The sequence below is a fragment of the Hypomesus transpacificus genome, chromosome 5 (assembly GCF_021917145.1).
Source record: "Hypomesus transpacificus isolate Combined female chromosome 5, fHypTra1, whole genome shotgun sequence".
Classification (NCBI taxonomy): domain Eukaryota; kingdom Metazoa; phylum Chordata; class Actinopteri; order Osmeriformes; family Osmeridae; genus Hypomesus; species Hypomesus transpacificus.
This window is the reverse complement of record NC_061064.1, coordinates 5,251,909-5,273,728: the sequence shown is the minus strand read 5'-3', so window position 1 is coordinate 5,273,728 and position 21,820 is coordinate 5,251,909. Positions and strand designations below refer to the sequence as shown.

At 52.6% G+C, this 21,820-nt stretch overlaps 1 protein-coding gene across 1 annotated transcript in view; it reads left to right on the top strand.

The window, feature by feature from the left end:
* The window catches only part of uvrag (UV radiation resistance associated gene), a 54,207-nt gene that overhangs the window by 15,180 nt on the left and 17,207 nt on the right, over positions 1-21,820 (top strand). Inside the window, exons 5-6 of the mRNA XM_047019968.1 lie at positions 722-835; positions 10,006-10,081. Coding sequence (XP_046875924.1) covers positions 722-835; positions 10,006-10,081 — 190 coding nt within the window. The remainder of the gene's footprint in view (positions 1-721; positions 836-10,005; positions 10,082-21,820) is intronic.

Here is a 21,820-nt window from a genome sequence, read left to right as displayed (position 1 = left end):
TCTCTTTCATTGAGGCCGGTGCTCTGTTTCTTATTCTGAAATGATCACAAAACCGTCTAATTTTCCCCTTAAAATGTAATTGAGCCCATAGGGGGCTGGTATTACACGATGGAATTGTTTTTCAGGCACATTTCTGAAGTGAATTGGATATTCTGCAGCTTCCAAACAATTCGCTTCGCATACCGTCTCACAAGTAACACATTTTGCCTCCTTTGTCGTTATAAACGGGATTCATTTTAAGTTTGACCCCCCCCCCCCCCCCCTTCATCTTCCTAATTACTTGGTAACCAAAACACTTTTGTAGGTTTGGAGTCTTTTGGTTTATGTTTGAGAAACTGAACATTTTAACTGCGTAATTATTAGGGCAGTACAGCCTCATGATGGCACTTGAAATGTGCTCGTTTTCCAAGCGTCTCTGACCCCGCTGCTTTGGAAGCTCTGATGTGGCACAACACCGACTGCTTCTCATTTGGATCCGTGCTCATTTCTGGCCCTGCCACTACGTGTGGGGATGTTTACCGCGGTGAACTTCATTGAATGATTAACCAGCTTTGTGACCCCAGCATTTTTTATCCCTAACATCCTTACCCGACAAAAAACACTCTGAGAACCTTCGAGGCGTAAAATATACACAATAACGGCCCCCTCTGTTTGTGTTTTGTGCCACAGCGAAGGATGACGGCAGCGTGGCGGTTGCCCTGGGTTACACGGCGCACCTGGTCCTGATGATGTCGTGCTTCCTGCAGATTCCCCTCAGGTACCCGGTCATCCACAAGGGCTCGCGCTCCTCCATCAAGGACACCATCACCGACAAGCTGAGCGAGAAGGAGAGAGAGTAAGACCCAATCGCCTCGACCTTTGACCTTGAATGGAGTTCCCTAGAGCAGTATCGGGTTTGCCAAACGTGTAGTCTCACTGACGTGGACTTCAGTCAAGGTAGCAGAGCTCTAATTCACTGTCTAACTCTATCTGATATTCATTGAGGTATACGTTTATTTAAAACTAGGGCTAAATTAGTAGCCTTAAAATGAGGCTAATGCCATATGGGGGGTAGATGAAGTGTGTGTGTGTGTGAGAGAGAGAGAGAACTCTGTAGTGTATAACAGGGCCCCTAGCTTCCACAGGAGAGGGCCCAGACAGAGAGGATGTCATGTGACCCGTCCTCCGTCCAGGCAGATGCCCCGTGCAGACGGCTCTGTTAATGAACCCCCTCCCCACCACTAACCGCCTTACAAAAGTCCCCCTCCTTTTGTCATTTCCAAGAAGCGCTTCCGACAGTCACCATGGAGAGCGTTGTGTTGGTGTTCCTGGTAGGCAGACACACTGGTCCCAGTTCCCTGGGGGCGCGATCCGTTCTACCCCCAACTGCACGCAGACAGGTTCACCCGAACGACGACCGGTTTACGACGTGCGGATGATGTGGTTGCCATGGAGACGGGAAGATACACCCTCAGAGGCCTCCGCGGTGGCTCTATCAAGGCTGGTGGGGGAGGGGGGGGGAGGGGCACAATTACAGTGCAGGCCAGTCTATTGAAATTATTATTTGTATCTGTTTTGGTGCGGTAACCATGCATCATGCTGGGGTGAAAGGCTCCTGAAGATGGGGATAATTGCATGTTTGGGGCACACATGTGCTCCGAGGTATTCATGGTGCATTCCTTCATTCCGTGCACGGTAAGGACCCCCAACCAGCCCCCTCCTTCCCCCCCCTTCACCACCAACAAGGCACTGAACGAATGATGTCCAAATTGGTATAATTAGTCTCTGCGGTGATGGGTATGGATGTCGGCATGCTCGGTGTTAGATTGATTAATAAGCGTTCACAGTCAATGAATTGTGAGGAACGCACGAAGAAAGATGATTTTTTTTTGTGTGTTTTTTTTGGGGCAGAATTGCGCCTTGCCACGCTATGTACTGTCGGCGCCTCATGATCTCTCTCTCTCCCTCCCTTGGCACAGCTTGCTCAGATGATACGGCCTCTCTCTCCCCTCGGCGTGGACGGCCCCTCACCTAGCTCGCGCCGGCTGCAGACCTTAACCCTTGACATCCCTGCGCTCAGGCTGGGCCTCACGTCTTTAGGGTGTCGGGTGGTCGGCACGTCCGGGCTACTGCCTCGTCGATGGCTTGTTTTCTCATTGCTGGTCGTCAGTCTGGACCAACACAGGCCTATGAGGCCACTGGAAAGTCCTAATGGCCAGAAGGCTCAAGTTAGACAGAGAGGTGTCTGCTGTGGGCCGTGTTGGAGGGGAAACAGGCCAGCCTTTGAAGAGCTCAAGCAGGGCTTATTTGGCTCAATTAATGACAGAGAACGCCGAGAACAAGCAGAGCTCAAGCCTCTTTTTCATTAAGACCCCGGGTAACAAGCCGGGCCCTCTAGACCCCAGAAGCTCTGGCTGGTTCACACCTCTTCAGCTGGGTCAGGATGATGACCTCGACCTTGACCCTGCCTGACCCCCACACGTTGACCCTGGCTGGAACCCCCCACCACCGGAGCATCCTGTGTGTCTCCTGCCACGCTCCCCCCACAGGCACACTGCACAGCTGTCTGTTCCAGATAGGGGGGGGGGGGGGGGGGGGGGGGGGGGGATGGGTAAATAAACACACACTCAAACACACTTTCCCACATGTTCTACGTTCAGACACAAGCATGCAGATAGAAAGTTGTGTGTGTGTGTGTCTAGCCTGTGTCCTTTCCCCCTCCCCCTGGAGCGTGTCATGATGTCATAGTGGCAGCTGGAGGGTATCTGGGGTGGGGGGGTCGTGGGGGGGGGGGGTCTCCAGCCCCCTACAGCCAGGAACCATTCTGCACTGTACGCATTTCCAGGCTCGTTAAAGCAGGATATTTACACCAGGCACATCAGAGAAAATAAACGGAGGGGGGAGGGGGGGGGGGGGGGGGGGGGGTACCATTGACCAAGCCCTGGGATGAGGCCCCCCCCCCCACCACCACCCTCAGGTGGCTCTGAGCAGGACCAAACACCCTTACGACCTTTCACCTCCACCCCTCCTTGTGTTTACACCCCCCCCCAGGGTCCCAGAAGGCCGCTGCTATACACCCAACGATGTGTGGGGAGACGGAAAGCACCCAGGGTTAGCCCAGCAAAGAGCCATTAAAGTTTTGGAAAGGGCCGGTCAATGGAGATAAGTGAGGTGGTAGCGGACAGGTACCTTTTGAAGCACGGCGGAATTAGCTGACGGGGGCCGATCGATCAATGTGGCACGCGCACAGAGCCCGCTCTGTTCTGGAGCTCCACATCCAGGCCAAGCTGCTCTGTTCCACGGGCGGCTCCTGTGTAGTCGGGAGAGAGAGGCCTGGATCCCAGTGATGCTGCACTCTGGTCCCCACTAGACGGAGCTCAGGGCCACAGATCGGGCCTTCAGAGGGCTTCCCTGTATGTGGAGCTAACTGGTGGAGCCCCCTCGCCAGTCCCCCTTTCTCACGTTCGTATTCCCCCGGAGCCAACTATGACATCTCTGTGTACCACCTACAGTTGTTCAGGCCGTATAGCAGAACAAGAACAAGAATTCCAATTCAGCATAAACGTTTTTTGTTTTTTTTTAAGGGGCTTGTTAATTGGTGCCTTAAAAATCGTTAGAGCCCTCCATTCTCTGCCAGGCATATAAATGTGACTGACCTGTAGAGTGAGGGCATTACTGCTATATTCCACTCCACGTCGCGGTTGTGGAATTGCAAGCCAGGATAATGACCGGCTCTCTTTTATGTCGGCGGCCATTTTGCCCCGGTGAAAGCTCACAGACCTGTGTCGAGCTGAACCGGACTGGCCTTGACACCCAGCCAGGGGCCTCTGCTTCGACCGCCAACGGCAACTCTAGGACTGGACTGCTTACTTGGAATTTTGGAATCTTACCTTCAACGCTCCGCAATTCGGCATCTCCGAAGCCGTCCTCTCCCGGCTGTCTAGAACATTCTCTGGATGCAATGGTCTCTAACGACACGTTGCGCCCACATTTAGCAGAGCAGAGCCCAGCTTCGGTGTGTCTGATTGCATGGCGGAGACCAGAAGAGATGTGATCCAGATGTCCACTGGATGATTGAGACCAGAGCCTGGCCATTAAAACCAAGCGCTGCCTCATACAGGATTTTACTAGGGAGTAATAAGGCCAATCCATTTTTTTCAGTGCCTGATTTTCTTTATGGCGGGACGGTGAAAAAAAAAAAACAAGAAATACTGAATTTGTAGGGATTCACACATCAATGCGTGGCTTAAGTATATAGAAGCTGGTGGTGGCGGTGGTGTGTGAATGGGAGTGCCAGTGAGAGGAGGGTAGAGGGGGCGGGGGGGCCGGGGGGGGGACCAAGCTGTGCAGAGAGGGCCTAGGAGGAACCTGTGAGCTCAGAAGAAGCTTATTGTTACGGGCTGGAGCACTTTCACGTCTCCTAACAGGGACCATGTGGGTCGATACCCCCCCCCCCCCTTCCCTCTCCTTCCTCCATAAGGGTCACATAGCAGCCACAGAAGATGGTGGGTAGGGCGTGTGTGTGCGTGTGTGTGTGTGTGTGTGTGCTGCTCAATGACAGGACACAGACTATACGCAGGCACACGTGCTCCCACAAACCCTTTCTGTGCTGCATTATCTGAGGACTATGGGAAGAAGGGAGAGGTTTGCTCAGCCCAGAGGTGCCATCGTTGTTTATTGTGCCGGGTTAAGCTGTACGGGGACCCGATTGCCCCACACCCCAGGCCTGCCCACCCTGTGTCTCATTCAGAGGACCAGGGGCTCGGTGTGGACCGTCAGGGCTGCTCTCCTGACCCTCGTGTGCCCACACCCTCACCCCTCAGGGGCCAGCCCTGGATCCATGATCCTCCTGGATCCATGATCCTCCTGGATGTGAGAGGTAGTGGTTCGTCTAAGCTCTTACGACGTGAAGGCACTCCCTATGTTCTTAAATCCATGCGGTGAGAGCTAGAAGCTGCTCCGCTCTGGTCCTCAGAACCACATCCCTGTTCGCATCCAGTCTTCCTCCTTCTTTCAGATCTCAGAAACAGTCTGACAGACCGGCCTCTTTCATTTAACCGCTAACAATAAGCATCTGCCTTCAAATGCTATCTGGTGTAGCCGGTGAAGACATAATGGAATAACTCCACTGGCCCCAGGTCAGTCCTGGCATCCTTGAGCTTGTCCATAGATGGCATCAGAACCTGCTTTATCGGGCCGGGTCAGTTCACTGCCACAGCCGCCCCTCTGATTCAGCAACTTTTCAATGTTGTACGGCCATATTAACTGGACACGTGTTTTATATAGGCGAGTGTGCGTGTGTGTGTCTGCTTGGCGTTTCAAAAGGCTCGGCATGTGGAGGGAAATGGAGATGACCTGTGATGAATAAGATGGCTCCTGTGGAGCCCCTCAGAACCAGGCTGAGATCCTGTCCTCTGTGTTCTGACCTGCTTCTAATTACTGTACAGCTAGAGAGAGAACACAGAGAGAGAGGGGGGGAGAGAGAGAGGGGGGGGGGAGAGGGGGAGAGAGGGGGGGAGAGAGAGAGAGGGGGGGGGGGGGAGAGGGAGGGAGGGAATGGGAGAGAGACAATAGATAACAGGGAGAGTGGGGAAGAAAGAGAACAGAGTGAGTGAGTGGGGGGATTGAGGGGAGAGAGAGAGAGAAAGAGAGAGAGAGAAAGAGAGAGAGAGAGAACAGGCCTAGAGGGAGAGAGGGAGAAAAGGTACAGTGGAGCGGCTGGGTATTCTTAAGAGCTGTGATGAGAAACCCAAGCTGACAGAGCGAGCAACCTGCCCATCAGTCTGGACACACTCTGCTTTCCCAGCCAGCCCCACAATGGCAGAACGGTCACCCGACCGTAAGCATAGCTCCAGCCATTAAAATAGCACTCACTGACAGATGCTCAGTGTAATCATTTCTTCGATATTGGAAATTACAGCTCGCTGTGATTTATATAGTAACGGCTGCCATTAGGGGCTGCCAGTTGCGAGGCAGGTGTTTGTTAAAAGCAGCCTCGATGATTTATGGCCCTGAAACTGTTTGAAAATGCACATTAAAGACATTCTCAAAACTTCTGGGGGGAACTTCTCTCCCTCAACCCCCCCCCCACCACCACCACCGCCGCCACCTCAGAGTACGGGATGTGAGGAGGTAATGGCTGCGGCTGCTGCAGTATGTCCCTACCATGTGAACCAGAGCTGTTGTTGTACACACTTAAGACTATTAATTAGGACGTGTAAACAGTCTGCTCCGACACATGTGGAGAACACTGCCTGTGTATACATTACGGCGGGTCACTGAGTCACCGAGAATATTTTCAGCAAATCCACCCCCCCCGTCCCCCACCCCCCCTCCCCTACATCGACCACCCACCTGCACCGCCAGATCCTCCTCTCGTTCAGAGCTAGTACTTAGCACAACAGCCCTCAGGGGAGAGACACATGCCCTATAACATACTTACATGGACTGAATAGTCTGTGCAAAGGTACACCCAGTGACCTGCTGTTCACTGCTCTGTAATGGACTGTTTTAACAGGCCCGTCTATCGGGAAGGCGGACATTTTTTCGCCGAGAGGTCGAGGTTCCCGTTGGACCCGCCGCCCTCCGCGTTGGCTCCTTCGCCGTCCACTCGTTCTCCAAAACCCGCACGCAATCACGGTAACCAATACCCTCCGCAGCTCGTGTTTACAAAGCCAAACAGACCAAAAGCCTTTCGAATTCCGTCACAGGGCCTTTTGGACTGAAATACCCTCGCCCCCCCTCTCACTCCCCCTTCCCCCACACAGGGAGCCAGTCTACAGTAAATCGGAATGTCGCCACTTAACGGACGACCGTAAAAAAAAAAAGAAAGAAAGAAAAAAAAAAGTCACGCGCTGTTGTCGCCTGCCAGAAGGTTCCATGAATCTATCCGCCCCTCCGTCAAACTCTGGTGGTCCTTCCCGTGTGCCCAGGACGGTGACCCGGCCCGCTGTAACGAGCGTCTCCCATCGACAGCAGGGAGGAAGCAGGGGACAAGGAGAGATTAGGAGACGGGGAAGAGAGGGAGAGAGAGATGGACCCAGACGAGTCCCTTCTCTCTTTCGAGCGTTTATCCCCTTCGCGTTTATTTCCTCGTCTTTACGAGGGTCGCTCGAACATATTTCACAGTCGTCTCCGTCTGTGAGGAAGGAGAGAGAGAGAGAGAGAGAGAGAGAGAGAGAGAGAGGGGAGGGCGCCCGCAGTAAAGGTCTGGAGGCTGAAGAGAGACAGAGCTCTGGGTAAATACCCCGGGCCCATAAAGACAGACAGAGGCGCTGGTCTCTCTGAGAAGCTACTTTTACGATTCAGACACTTTGAGTCCTCCTAGCGTATTAATTACAGGCCTGTACGGCGAGGGTTCGCTGACTCGCACGCCGGCTGTCTTTCGGAGAGACTGGCGCGTGACGGAGAGAGACGGCGAAATGCGGGAGAGCGGGGCGAAAGGCTCGAATAGGGGAGAAAAAAGGGTTTGGGCTCTCAACATGTCCTTCCAGGTTGAGCAGCAACAACGTAGAAGCCGAAATGAAAGCAGACCTCATGTTTCATTCATTAGCGTGTGCTGGGGACGGACGTTGATGTCAGGGGCCGTTAAGCCATTTAGCATAACCTCCTGAGGGAGGTGTGGGAGAGGGATGTATGGAGCTATTGAAACAAAGGTGAGGAAAGAAGGGGGCTTGGTTCAGTGTATGTGTGGGGTAAGGGAGGGATTCTAATGCAACTCAGAAGAGGGCAGTAGACTTTTCAGTTTGTCGGAAGCCAGAAAGTGTTTGTGTGCATCTGTGAGTACACACATGCATGCCAGGCTGACTTGCAAACCCCTCCTCTATACACACACATACATTTACATGGCTCAATCTCTTTCTCTCCCTTTATCAGGTCTCCTTCTCTCTCTTTCCATTTCCTCATCGCTCCTCTTCTCTCCCCCTCCCCTCTCCTACCAGTAGGACCCTTGACCCCTGACCCCCCCCCCCCCCCCCCCCCCCCCACCCATCAGGTTATGATAATATATTGGACTCTGCTGGACATTTTTCGGAGGAATTCCATGTGTTTGGTGAACCAGGGTCCCTCCAGTGTGATTCAGACCTACTGGACAGCAGTCATTAATCACCTCGTGCATGTGTCTGTGCGCGGGTGTGTGTGCGTGCTCGTGCGAGTTTGCGGGTGCGAGGGTGCATCTGGGCGGCCCGCGAGCAGAAGTCCGTGTTTGTCCAAGCGGCCTTGACGTCTCTCAGGCCCGCTGTGCGGCGGCAAAACAAAACGTATCTTGTCCAGGGGGGGAAGTGGTACTCTGAATGCCTGAAGTGCAAGGGTATGTTGATATGTTATTCTTCCTGTGCCGGTTATTTCCTGGTGCTGGGCTGTGACCTCTGGCAGGGGGGGGCTTCCTCTGCTAAGCTGCCCATGTGAAGAACAAGTGTCTCAGACTGTGTGGCCTACTGTAGGCCGTCATGCTAACCGACTGTGACCGCGCTCAGGACATTTATACGTGCACTCCATGTCGTTAGCCTATGTTCGGGAAGGGTTTAAAAGGTGACGTCTGCGGAAACCTCCGGAAGTGGCTGAGTTTACAGTGAGTGTGTCCCCCCGGGGGGTAAAGAGGCGGAACTGTGAACGTCCCTCTTTGGCGTGTGAAACGGATCTGTGGAGCTTTCAGGACCACATGCGGGACCAGAGCCCGCCCCCTCAAGAAGCCGACGTGTTGCACTCTGCTGCGTGGTGAGAGAGAGAGAAAGAGAGAGAAAGAGAAAGAGAGAGGGAGAGAGAGCACTTGTCCAGCCCCTGGCACCTGCAGGTCAAAGTGGGGGCCATGTCACCCCTCACACAGGATTAGCAGTAGATCAGGACCGTGGCCCCCAGAGCTCCCTCCCCCCCTGCATGGCCCCTGACAGGAATGGAAGATAACGAAGGTAAAAGGGGGGGGGGGGGGGGGGGGAAGAGAGAGAGTGTTGCCGGATGTTCACCTTGCACACAATCTGATAGCAGCTTCTGACAGCTCTAACCCTCAGCCCGACAACGTCTTATCAGGTCAAGCGTGTGTCTGTGTGTGTGTGCGTTTCCAGGGTCTCTCTGGGCTTGGGAGTCTCCCAGTGGTCTCCTGGTGTGTGAACGTAACCTGTGTCTCTGTGTGTGTGTGATCAGACCAAAGCCTTCGGTGTCCACCGTCTCCCATGGCAGCGCACCCTGTCAAGGCACATCCCAGCCCATAATGACAGGGTGAGCTGACTCCTCCAGTCCTCAGCCATCGCGGGGGATGACAGCTGTGTCTTCTCTGGGTGTCGACAGCCAGCTCTCCCGGGGGGGGGGGGGCCCCCGTCAGCCGTGATCCCCCAGCCTCCACTCACGCCTCTCTTCCCGGGGCTTCCCCACCTGGGGCTCTCCCCTCTCCCGCTCCGTCTGAAGCAGGTGAAGCGGCTGTTTGATGGCCTGGTAGCCCTTTCTGATATCCCGGTTTAACAAGCGGATGTGGATGGGGATCACAGGTTGTTCTCGGGGGGCCCTCTAGAACCATCTGTTGAGGCACTGTTGACTGAACAGCCGCCGGGGCTTGGGACCATGCCTGCAAGCCCCCCCCCCCCCCCCCCCCCCCCCCCCCCCCCCCCCCCCCCCCCCCCCAAAAAAATCATACTCAGAATCCACATGGAACCAGAGAACGTCTTCGAATCTCGTAAAATCAAACTAACACCGCGTGAAAACGTTCTTTGTTTTGGATAGGCCGCCTCGCCTGTGTCTGGATACCGCACGGGACATTCTGTACATACTGTTCTAATACCTTCCCATGCAGGAAGTTGTTTCCATAGCGTCACGCGTGTTAGAAGCCCATGATTCTTCGGAGGGCTCTGTAACTGTTTCTTTATCCGAGAGCCAGGGGGCCGCTCTGTATGAAGTCGGGCAATCTATCAGGCTTCGGTTTCCTCTCAGCCGGTACCGGTGGACCTGAGCCACCGGCTGAGCCACCTGCTTCTGTTCACCCTCCACTCATCCTCCTCCTTCCTGTCCCCCCCCCCCCCTCTCTTCTTTCCCCCACAGGTTCCCTCTCTACCCCAGAGGAGAGCGCTTTCAGTTTGAATATGGTGTCTACTTGCTCAACAAGAACATTGCTCAGGTGAGAAATGGACTGCTGTGTCCTACTTGAAACACAAACACACACACACACACACACACACACACAGGGGCTTCCTACCGTAAAGGTAAATTCCTCTCTTGCCGGCTGGGATCGGCTACTGTTAATACTTCCACCATCTTGCGTTCTGCCTCTCCCTCTCCCCTCCCTGTGTCATTTAGCGGCGTGTAGAAATCTGTGCATTCCATCCACCATCCCTGTCCCAGTCCAAGCAGGGAGAGGGGAAGGAGGAACTTCTCTAATGAATTAGCCCAGGCCGTCCGCACAGACAGGTGGCTGCTTTCAAATGAAGCCTTGACGTGCCTTATCCTGTCAGATACAGCCTTTACAGCCTTCAGATACATGTAAAGAGGACTGTGTGTGTGTGTGCGCGCACGTGCGGGGGACTGCACAGGAGAACCAGCTTGATGTTCAGTGCAGAATATTTGAAGTTCTGCATGTTCTTATTTAATATAAAAAAAGAAAAGAAAATTTGTCTGAACCGGATTCGAGAAACTGTTTTGTTTGGTTGACGATGCATGAGAGGTTCACATACTTTATTGCCATGGTTGCGCACAGTTATTACCTGGTGACCTGTAACTGTGGCGAAATGCTCCGACATCAAATTAGATGTGACGTTCATACCACATTACTGGCCACCGCCGCCTCTGCCAAGTGAATGACTGGGTTGGGAGTCCTGAGTACCGCAGTAACTGTCTCGTTTCTGAAGCAAGGTAGCTCTCTATGTGGGAGATTTGCCGCTCTGATTTGGCCTGCAGTCATGCACACGGAGGGCCAGAAAACACCTACTGGGATGTAAATCAGACGTAACGTTCTCTTTCCGGTTCTCTCAAAGGACACAGGGCTCTTCTAGCCCTGCCCTCTCCCAGATGTTACATCCATTGGGTTCATCCCCAGCGCAGGTTGTTGGATGTCAGGGAGAGGAGATGAGGGAGTCTGTCGACTGACTCGTAATGAGCCGGAGGAAATCTCATTCTCGCCGTTGGAGCAGCTATGCCGACTTGTCCAAAGTGTCCCAGCGTTCCGACAGCGTGAGGTCACGGGCTCTTCCGAAGGCGCTGTCTTATGTATTCCATGTGTGAGCGTGCGTACGTGCATTTTTCTTGGGGATGAGTTGCCGTGTCCACTCAAAAGCAACACGACGGGCAACCACGCACGTCGCCCCCGACAACGCTGATTTTTATGCATCGTTCCAGAACGGAAAAGAAGTGGTAAACACGTCATATTGGATAGAGTGGAACCCACCGCAAAGACGGCTTCTCCACGGTGCGTCTGTGATGCCACATGAAACCATACCCGTCTGTGTCAGATCCGCCCGCCTGTTCCCTTCCTCCACATCACACATGGTCCCCCTTTGCCGGCTGAAAATCCCAGGGAATGCATGAAGTGACACGATACTGTCACGCCACATATAATTTCCTTCTTTCTAAAACTCTTAATTGGGTTTTCAGACCCCGGCGTTTCGAACCGCTTCATCAGGGAGACCTGGTTTTCCTCTCATCCCTGAGACCAGAGTATGGTTCTTGTTAATTTGCCCGAGTCTTTATTAGGAAATGACTGCTTCACTGACCACAGCTGTATTAGAAAATTGAGCCTGGCTTTTCCACTCTCGTACGATTTACCAACAGGCACCAGATCAATCAGGGCTGTTTGTTATTATTCTTATTGACATTTCTTTCATTATTGTTTGTTTATTTACATTTTCTTCCCCTTTTGTGATTAATGTCATTTTCTAGGTTGGTTGGCCGAGGCAGTCCAGAGCAGAAGTGTAGAAAAGTTTAGTTACCTTAGCGTCTGGCTTGCTGACACAATCTGGTCTGGTTTCACAGTGGTGCTGGCTGGCTGGCAGGCTGGCTGGCTGGCTGGCAGGCTGGCTGGCTGGCTGGCTGGCTGGGAGACATTAGACGTTCATCTCTTATTAAGTTGTCCCGCGTGGTTGTTTGAAAGTGATACTGAGGAGCTGGCGAGAGATCAGGGGCACAGCAGGGGGGGCTGCTTTGAAGTAGCAGTACTAGACATTGTTGTTTTTATTTAGGTCTCATGTCATAACGCGGGTGGAGGGTTAGCCCCACCCTGGATGGCAGGTGGGAAAAAAGCTCTCGCGTTGGGAGTCTTGAGGTCTTTTGTTCGACAAAAAACGCCTGCGAAACTCCAACCGGAGCCCTTTCCCCCCCCCCCCCCCAAATGCTTTGATTCTTTTTGAAATCCGAACCGAGAATGTTTTAACGGCAATGACACCAAAATGAGTTGTAGGATTTGAGCTGGAGACATTTCCAAGTTCGTTAACATGCATGTTTTCACTTTGGTCCCTCTTGTCCCCAGAGTCCATGATTTAGATGTTACTAACCCTTTGTGACTGGCTCCTGGGGGCCGGCCTGCGTTTTCACCTCAGAGTGATGGTGCTCAGGCTGGCTAGTAAATGAATGGCGTCTGGCAGCTCCATCCTCGAAAGCAAGAGGCCACAGGTCCTATTACCGAGACCTGAAATCCTGCACCACAGGGGGCAGATATGCTAAAACCGCCAATCCTGCGTTCACGCAGACAAATTAGCCAAGTTAGCGAGGCTCCTAGGGAGAGGCAGTGCTCGGGAGCCTGGAGCCCTGCAATGTGTTGTGTTCACTCTCCCCTCCCGTGGTATCCGCTAAGCTAGCCCGTTGTGAAACAGGCATGTGGGCTTGATTAGACTGCAACAGACGCTACAAGAAATCTTAAGGTGGGGGGGGGGGGGGGGGGGGGGGGGTGGAGGGGCCATAACAATTAGCCTTCAGTTGCTAAGCCTGGGGTATCGTATTTGCCTGGTCCAGGAGCAGGAAAAGCAGTGTTGGGAATTAAAACGGCACCAATCTGTAGTGGATGAATGAGGCAGCCCTGCACAGCGCCACTGAAGGCCTCATGGGGAAGGGGGGTCGGGGGGGTGGGGGGGGAGAGAACTGCCACTTGCTCTCAATCATTCACCTCCAGAGTCTTGAGCGCGTTTCCCATAATGCACCTCAGGCCTGGTGCCATGCCGGTGGTCTGGAGCGGACGTCAGAGCTACGCGGCCATTAGGAGTGGCAACTGGAGCTCAATAAAACAAGGCTGTGAGTCATTGGGGAGCCACTGTGTTTAGTGGTTAACGGAGTTGCCAGCATGCGGACCAGGAGCTGCCTCGGAGTTATTACCGGTGGAGCGGTCGGAAAGGCAGGAAGGTGTTTTGAGCTAGAATAACCTGGACTCAGTGTGGATGATCCTTGAGCGAGAAAGAGGCTCTGCCATCAGTTATTCTGGGTTGTTTGTTTGCTCGTCCTAATCACCTGTGTCGAGCAGAACTGCACATCCTCATTGACCTCCGCTTACCTCTCTCCGGCTTCGATCTCTCTCTCTCTCTCTCTCTCACTCTCTGGTTCCTATATCCACACACACAGTGATGCTCTCTCTCTCTCTCTCTCTCTGGTTCCTATATCCACACACACAGTGATGCTCTCTCTCCTGTGTCTGCCACTCATCATGACCGTTACCAGTCTCCGCGTGAACCCCAAACGGTGAGCTGGCAGATATTGGCGGGAAAAGAAAGAAAAATGCTTTCCGGGGCTATTATCTCGTGTGATTACACAGCAATAAGAACCATGTGACTCAGAGACGTGCACAGCACCACCCGACCCCGCTTACACCCTCACATCGCCTTGGCGACTCTCACTGCTGCAGAGCACGTGCACTAGGGACCGTTAAGTGAAGTATGTCTTTTCCAAATGATCTCCAGCAGCTATTACCTTATTTCCTTTGTCAGTAATTTTCCCCCCCAAAAAATGTCTTCTTCCAAATAGGGCTGCAAAAGGGCTTTTTGTGTTGGAAAGGCTGGCAATACTTAGGGTGTGGGGGTGGGGATGTCAGAGACCCAACCCCAAAACTAGAATAACAACATTTAGGGATGGCATTACCCCTCTTTCTCGTTCTCTCAGACCTTCACGGTACTCATTCCTTCCTTCCTATCTAATGAGTTCACATATTGAACGTTAACCTGAACGCTCCCTCCTCCACAATCACCCAGGCTGTTCCCATGCCCTTGCTTAATCTTATTTGAGCTCCTCCAACTAGGGAACGATCAACACAATGCTCAATGATAGTTATCGTGGCTAACTTTGGGAAATGTAATTGAAGGGGTGGAAAAGTCCCGCATTTTCGGATCCTGTTTGGTTCTTACTTAAATAGACGCCTTGATTGGAAGATTGACCAAGAATTTCAGACACCCCTCCTTGCCAATGTTGACAAGGATCTCTCATTCATAATTCAAACTGTGTCGCTAAAAGACGTGGAGCAGAAACGGCACCGACGTGTTTTCTTCCCTCTAATTAAGATCAGTCAGGTAAACACAAGAAGGGGCAGCAAGGGCAGAATTCGGCTCCTGAACAGTTCTTCTTCTATGGTCTTTCTGGGGAGCATATTTAGTAGCAGCTATTCCAGGTTTTCCCCCCCTCAAAGAAAAGGCCCTCGCTCCTCGTCCGGCTGAGGCTTGCGGTCTGTGACTCAGCCCTCAGCGTGGTCCGAGCAGCGCTCCCAAAAAAGCCCCGGCGATTGCGTCTGTGCTGTCCTCTTAGAACGACCGCACGTCGCCTTCTTCCAGCCACCCCAGGCCAAAACCTCATCTCAACAAACAAGCATCTGTGTCCAGAAAACCCGAGGGCCACGCATTGTACGCTGTTTGTTTACCTGGACCCAGGTTCTCCACCCCCCCCCCCCACACACACACACACACACACACACACACACCCACCTCGCGATGACCGACGGCAACCTGGAAATGATCAGCTTTTCCAAACTGCCTTCACTGTCTCCATCCCTTCGCAAAGGCGGCATCCGTTTTCCATTTCGCAGGGATTGATATGGTAAGCGCATAATGGACGGGGCAGGCCTCATACGCACAGCTACGACTCAGTGTGCTGTACTTTAGTCTCTCCCCCCCCCCCCCCCCCCCCCCCCCCGAGAGGGAGGAAGCGAGGGAAGAAGAAGACAGCAAGTCAAGTTCTCTTTGAGGCCAGGTCATACACATGTGTCTGTTTTTGTTTTAACTCGGTGAGGAATAGCCGGCAGCTCAAAGCCGTGGTTCCCCATATGGCCACATACATAACCGCTGCTGCGGTAATTGTCCCGCTACATCTTGTCTGAAGCCGGTTCCGCACCCCTGCCTTTGACAATGTGGTTCATATTTGAACGCCATTAAGGTGCCACTTTAAAACGGGGGGGATCTCCTCGCTACCCTTCAACAGTAAAGAGCACTTCATTAGCACACTTTATTTGTCACATTTCAAGCAACAAATTGCTTCTGGCAGGGTGAAAGTAGGTTAAGTAAGCAAGGGGAGTGATAGGATCTGTAACAAGGGATTGTTCCAAAATCTGGAACTTGCCCTGTACCAGAGACCGTAGCTTGACTGCTTGTCTGCTCTTTCTCCCCCCGTGATTCATATCCGACGAGAGAGTCTGTGTTCTCAGTCCTGGACCCAGGATTAGGTCTGTCAGACTGTCAGTCTCTCCGACGTCGTGCGAAGCCTGTAATGTACTGGATGTGAACTGCGTTGTCGAGGAGGAGTAAGTCATTGCGTCTCCGCAGCATGTAAAGATGTTAGCGACCGTTTCATCCTGGCTGTGTTTTTAAACGCAGCCAGAAGCCCTGTCTAGTAGGTAAATCTGTGCTACAAATTAAATGCAACCCGCCCAACTATCTGGCTTTTGAAAAGAAGCCTCTTGAATCTACTGCTCCTTTTTATTTTTATCCAGCAGATGTCATATTCCATAAGTATGGCTCATCTTCAGCGGGGTGATGAATGGGTTCAGGAAGGAACTTAGGAAAAGGAAGACGTCAGAGCATTTCTCCCACTTTCCACAAAGACTACAACTCCCAAGCCGTGTTCTTCTCAGAGATCTCATCTGTGGGTGGCTGGGAAATGTGGTTCTGTCCTGGATACATCCCCAATGAAGAAGCAGCTACAGTAGCAACCAGGCTTCTATTGTGGAGACTCCATGTGGGTCCCCTTAAAGGGAGCAATAATCAGGAGGAGCCAGACAGCGCTCCAAAACACACACCTCTCTCTCTCTCGCTCCATGGCTTTTCCTAGCCCTCTTATTGTGTGGTCCCGCTTTCCAACACAAACCTAGTTGCCACCACTACACACTCAGAACCCACATATTGGCTAGACCAGGTCCCCTGGTGGAACATTTTTACAACGGCTCCTGACGGAAACACCCTCTTCTAGAGTTTTATCAGGCTTTTGGCTTTGTGGTACCCTCTATTTTGACGTGTGTGTGGAGGCACTTGTAAACCCCCTTGCCCATACCGCGATAAGCGTCGAGCCCAGCCTGACATGGTGCTCCAGTTTCACATACTCACTAGAGGGAACAGTGGCACTGCTGGAGGTTGGAGCTGGGCCCAGCTGCTGCACCCAGGGCCCAACGTCAGTCACTGCTCTGACGAGCTAGGCTCCTTTAGAACTGGGCTGGCGGATAGTACACACTCAAGGTTGTTTGTCTCTTCCTGTCTCTTTCTTAGTTTGTGGGTCTCTCTCAATCTCTGTCTCCCTCTTTCTGTGTCTCACTCTCTGTCCCTGTCTGTCTCTCTCTCTTTCTCTCTCCCTGTCTGTCTTTCTCTCTCTCTGTCTCTCTCTCCCTGTCTGTCTCTGTGTCTCTCTCTCCCTGTCTGTCTCTGTGTCTCTCTTCCTGTCTGTCTCTGTCTCTCTCTCTCCCTGTCTGTCTCTCTCTCCCTGTCTGTCTCTGTGTCTCTCTCTCTCTGTCTGTCTCTGTGTCTCTCTCTCCCTGTCTGTCTCTGTGTCTCTCTGTCTGTCTCTGTGTCTCTCTCTCTGTGTGTCTCCGTCCTTCTCCTCGATGAGGACCCGTGGCCAGTTGTGATTTACCGAGGGGATCTGGGAGAGCAGTTAGAAGCCTATGTCACAGTTCTGTGGTTTCCAGTCGTACGGCCTGCGACAGCGCGCCGCGCCGAGGGGCCCCCGCCTCGGGAGGCTTTTACAGGCATTCCTACGGATAGCCACCTACGGCTTTATGAAACACTTAAATTCGTGTAATTGAATTTCCACGGTTTGAGGTCAGTCTCTTGGCTTTGCCCATCACCACAGAGGTGCCAGAGGAGGCACTTTCACTAAATATACGGGTGGAATCCTGCTTCTTGTTTCCCCTGAGTGTACGTGTGCTTCGAGAAGTACTGGGTTTTCCTTGTGTTCTGTGTCGTACAGAGGCCAGTGAATATGTTTGTTTCGTAAGACTGTGACAGGGCAAAGGTCTAGTGAGGGAGACATCTCATGACATGTTCAACCTATTGATCCATGAGGGGTCAACTGTCGATAGAATGTCACGTAGATCATTATCCGATGATTTGGTCAACCATCCTTTGTGTGATTGGACCATGACAGGTGTCGTGTCACATTGTCACTGTACGAAGCTCATTGACGTGTCACGTCATCGTATCCCTCGGTCAGATCGTGGGGTTCTGCTGACTGAAAGGGGGGAGGGGGGGGGGGAGAGTGAATCCTCATCACCGTGGGTGTTAAAGTGGAAAGCGCTGGCTTTACTCCTACCTCATTTACTTAATAGTGCGGCAGAAGTTTCCAGCTGGTGGAGATTTGTAGCTGGGTCTGTTTGTTTGCTGGAGTCTGGTCTCCTCTGTCCCACCCCAGCCCCCCCCCCCCCTCACTCTGTCTGAGCACACAGACAGCTCCAAAATAATAATAATAATAATGGCTGTGGAATGGGACACACATCGGAAAGCGGTAAGAATAATATGACTTTTTGATAAGTAGTGGGAGAGATAAAAATATATGACAGGCTTAAGTAGTTCCTGTTTTTCAGTACGAGGGGGGGGGGATTACATCAGTCATCTTATCAGAGCTTTGTGATAATGTGTAAAACTGCCCAGAAGGTTTTTTTTATTTTTTTCCCTTTCATATTCGAGACATGTTTTTCTCGCTTATGGAAAAGGAAGCTGGCCTCCCGGCTCCTGAAAGGAGGAAGGAATCTCTCTTTGTGCGCGTCGCGGCAGCCAAGGACTGCTCTGGCCTTCCTCTCCCACTGAGACCAAGTAGATCTCATGTCAGCTTGGATAACTTGTTTTTCTATTTCCCAAAACCCTGTGTGTGCCGCCTTAGGTGCGCTCTGGTTAAATGACGATCTGTCATCTGCGAGAGCCTATTCCGCTTCGATGAAATGAAACGGCCTTTGGTATAAAACAATGCCGTGGCCCCATCTGGTAGAAAACCTTCAGAAATGTCAACCATCTTGGTTCTGTGTCAGGCCTCTCCTGAGCTGTTCCTCCCATGTGGGTCTGATTAGGATCTCCTCCCTCCTCCTCCTCCCCTCCTCCTCCTCCCCCCTCCTCCTCCCCCCTCCTCCTCCCCCCTCCTCCTCCCCCCTCCTCCTCCCTCCTCCTCCTCCTCCTCCTCCTCCTCCTCCTCCCTCCTCCTCCTCCCCCCTCCTCCTCCCTCCTCCTCCTCCCCCCCTCCTCCCTCCTCCCTCCTCCTCCTCCCCCCTCCTCCTCCCTCCTCCTCCTCCCCCCTCCTCCTCCTCCCCCCCTCCTCCTCCCTCCTCCTCCTCCCCCCTCCTCCTCCTCCCTCCCCCCTCCTCCTCCTCCCCTCCTCCCTCCTCCCTCCTCCTCCTCCCCTCCCTCCTCCTCCTCCCTCCTCCTCCTCCCTCCTCCTCCTCCCCCCTCCTCCTCCTCCCTCCTCCGTGCGGTAGCTTTTCATCTGATCTACAGTAACACACCATGGATCTGCATCAGCGTACTCCTCAGCCAGACTCTTATTGAGGGAACAAAGCTGGCCAAAGTCAGACTTCATCCCTCTCACTCTCTCTCTCCCTCCCCCTCTCTCCCCCGTCTCTCTCCCCCCCTCTCTCTCCCTCCATCTCTCCCCCCTCTCACTCTCTCTCTCTCCCACCCTCTCTCCTCCCTCTCCCTCTCCCCCCCCCCTTCTCTCCCTCTCTGTCTCTCTCTCTTTCTCTCTCCCTCACACGAAGCCCAAACACAGACTTCCTCCCCGGCTGTCAGGCTGTCCCCTCTCACTCCCTCCTCTCCTCCGTCAAATCAAATCTCACCCCATTAGGGAGGATCCCGCCCCCGCCACCCACCGTGATGTCAAGACCCCGCGCTGCTCTGCCTGGGCGGCTGAGCCATACAGTATGATTTGTGGGCTGTGGCCTGGCCCGACTGTCATGCCCCCATCATCATCATCGTCCCCCTCCCCCCATGAGAACCCCCCCCCCCCTCCCCCCCCCCCATTAGATGAGGTGTCTGTGAGGACCTGAGGGCCCCTGTCCCAGGACCCACATAATCGTTTCACAGTTGTTTGAGAAAGACGAGCTAAGTGGCTAATTGAAAGCGCCCCTTAAATAAACACAGCACGTCTTTCAAAAAAGAAAAAGTGTGTGTGGGGGGGGGGGTTACGTGTTTTTTTTTCTTTTTTCTCTTGCTTTCATTTTGATTGGGTTTAGAGAAATGGCCCCACCACCCCCGCACTAATTGGAGTAAGCTGCCACTCAAGCCACAGGTCTCCATGGCGACGCCTGGTCTTTGGGTTAAACATGTCTGAGCCTGGTCGTTGGTTCGTCTGGGACGAGAAATAATTGTGCCCCTGTCCGCAGGAGCCGGTGCCCCCGTGTGCCATGAGTGCCAACCCCCAGACACTGTGGGCGAGGGCAGCGCGGCGCTAGGCACATAAACATGTGCCGGTGCGTGTACTGCACTCGAGTACTGTGTCAACACGTGTGTTAGGGGCTCCCTTTGACGTCGGCTGGCTCTCCCCGGCCTCATACACACTCGCTTCCAAAAGCCACAGTGGTGCAGTCGTGAGCCTGGCCTTCCTCAGGGGGTGCAGGGTGCAATGAGCTGGTCCTCTCTGGGGATGGGGGGGGTGGAGGGAGGGGGGGGCGAGGGCGGGACCAGCAGAGGAGTACCTGTCAGCACAGCCAACCACAGCATGACTCATCCCAGCTCCTCCATGTAGACAAGAGCTGTCTTCTCTCCTCAGCCTGGACACATCCCTGGCTCTCCCAGCAGATAGCAAACCCCAGGTCTCTAATCGGCGCCTCCCTGCCTCCCTGTCTGGGCTATCTGCTCCCAGAGGTTCAGATGATGAGTGGGGGTCCTGTAAGTGAGGGTGCCTCCTAGTTGGTTATCTGTCTGCTTCGTTGAATGCTGTTGTTAACAAAGGCCTATCGTGGCACTGTACTCCTTCCAGAACCATCATGGCACTGTACTCCTTCCAGAACTGAAACAGCAAACTTCTTGGTCTTTCTGAACATTTTCTTTTTTGTTCTACGTGTTTGTTTGTTTTTGCTCCCTTTCTTGTTTTTAACCTGTAGCACTTTTAGATTTTACCTGAATAAAAAGTGCATTACACATACAACTATTATTATTATTACCAAACTATTCTGAACCCGCTTTCAAGAAGAGTTACTGGGAAACGGCTTGATGGAAAATGCCTGTTCGTAGACTGAAGAATTGGTGAAATGAGAAGTTGCATACCTAAATGAGTTTGAGTGGCTTACAACAGACGCAGTCAGAATAGAGGCATGGGGCCAGCCCATTATACTGTCTAAGACCTCACACTCTCCCAGGATTCATGGATCCAAGTGAAGAGTTTGGCGCTCTGAAACAGTCTGGAAAAAGAGGTGCAAGGTTAGTCGTTTCTTTGGAAGGATTCTTACCTGTTTGTTATTCTATTCTCCTTTGTCCTTCTCTCCTTCTCGAGGGTCCCGTCCAGCAGCTCTGATAAGACCTGGAACCGTGCAACCTTTCATTTAGAGCCCAGTTTCTCAGTATTACCCCTCCTGACTCATAGTTTTTCTGACAAGGAGTAAAAGGTTAAGAGAAAAGAAAACTAGCTTTGCAAGAGAGAGAAAAGACAGGAAACAAAAGAATACACTTGAATAAAAATGTACCCCCTACCAGTTGGTGAGGAGTTGAGTTGCGAACAGGGATAAAGTGTAGCATCATAACCAGACCAGTTCCTGTACAGAGCTGCAGTGTTGGAGAAAAGCAATATTACCTACCCCTTTCATCTCCCTGGGCAGGGATCTGATACAGGGGGTCGCTGCTGTGATCTTGGGGAGCGAGGCGTATTACATACATCTCACATTAACGTGATTTGGGGCTTTTTGGGGGGCAGGTGCGAATGGGAATTCGAAGCTGTGCCAAGAGGAATTGAGAGAAATAAATGAAGAGCGATGTGGCATAGGCAAACAAAAGTTCAGTTATTTCAAGTGAAGAGTCCAAAGGTTGAGGCCACTGTGAGCCGGTCTCTCTTTGATATGAAGATATAATCAAACTATTTGGATTTGATAGTCCAGTCAGAGTTTAGGCCTTCCTTATCTGAGTTTAAACAAACACGACTGCCAGGACACAGTGTGTGAGTAAACAGTACCACAGTGTTTAGGTCAGATGAAATGTTGTACGCAGTACTGTAGATTTGCGAAGACCAAATCCATGAGGGATTGTTTGATGGAATGTCGCCATCGCTCTAACTCTGATTCTTATCAATAAACCATTGTGGGAAGACGCTCTTTGTGCGCGTACAACAAGGCTTTGATTCACTGTGCACCCAGCCAGGGCTGTGTTAAGCAAGCCTTAACATCCTTAACACTACGCAGGGTCACAGTTGAACGAACCCAGGTGACCAGGGAATGTTCCGGAGGCTCCAAAGTAAACCGGACACAGGCTCTATAGGCATCCTGTACAGCGGCAGGTTT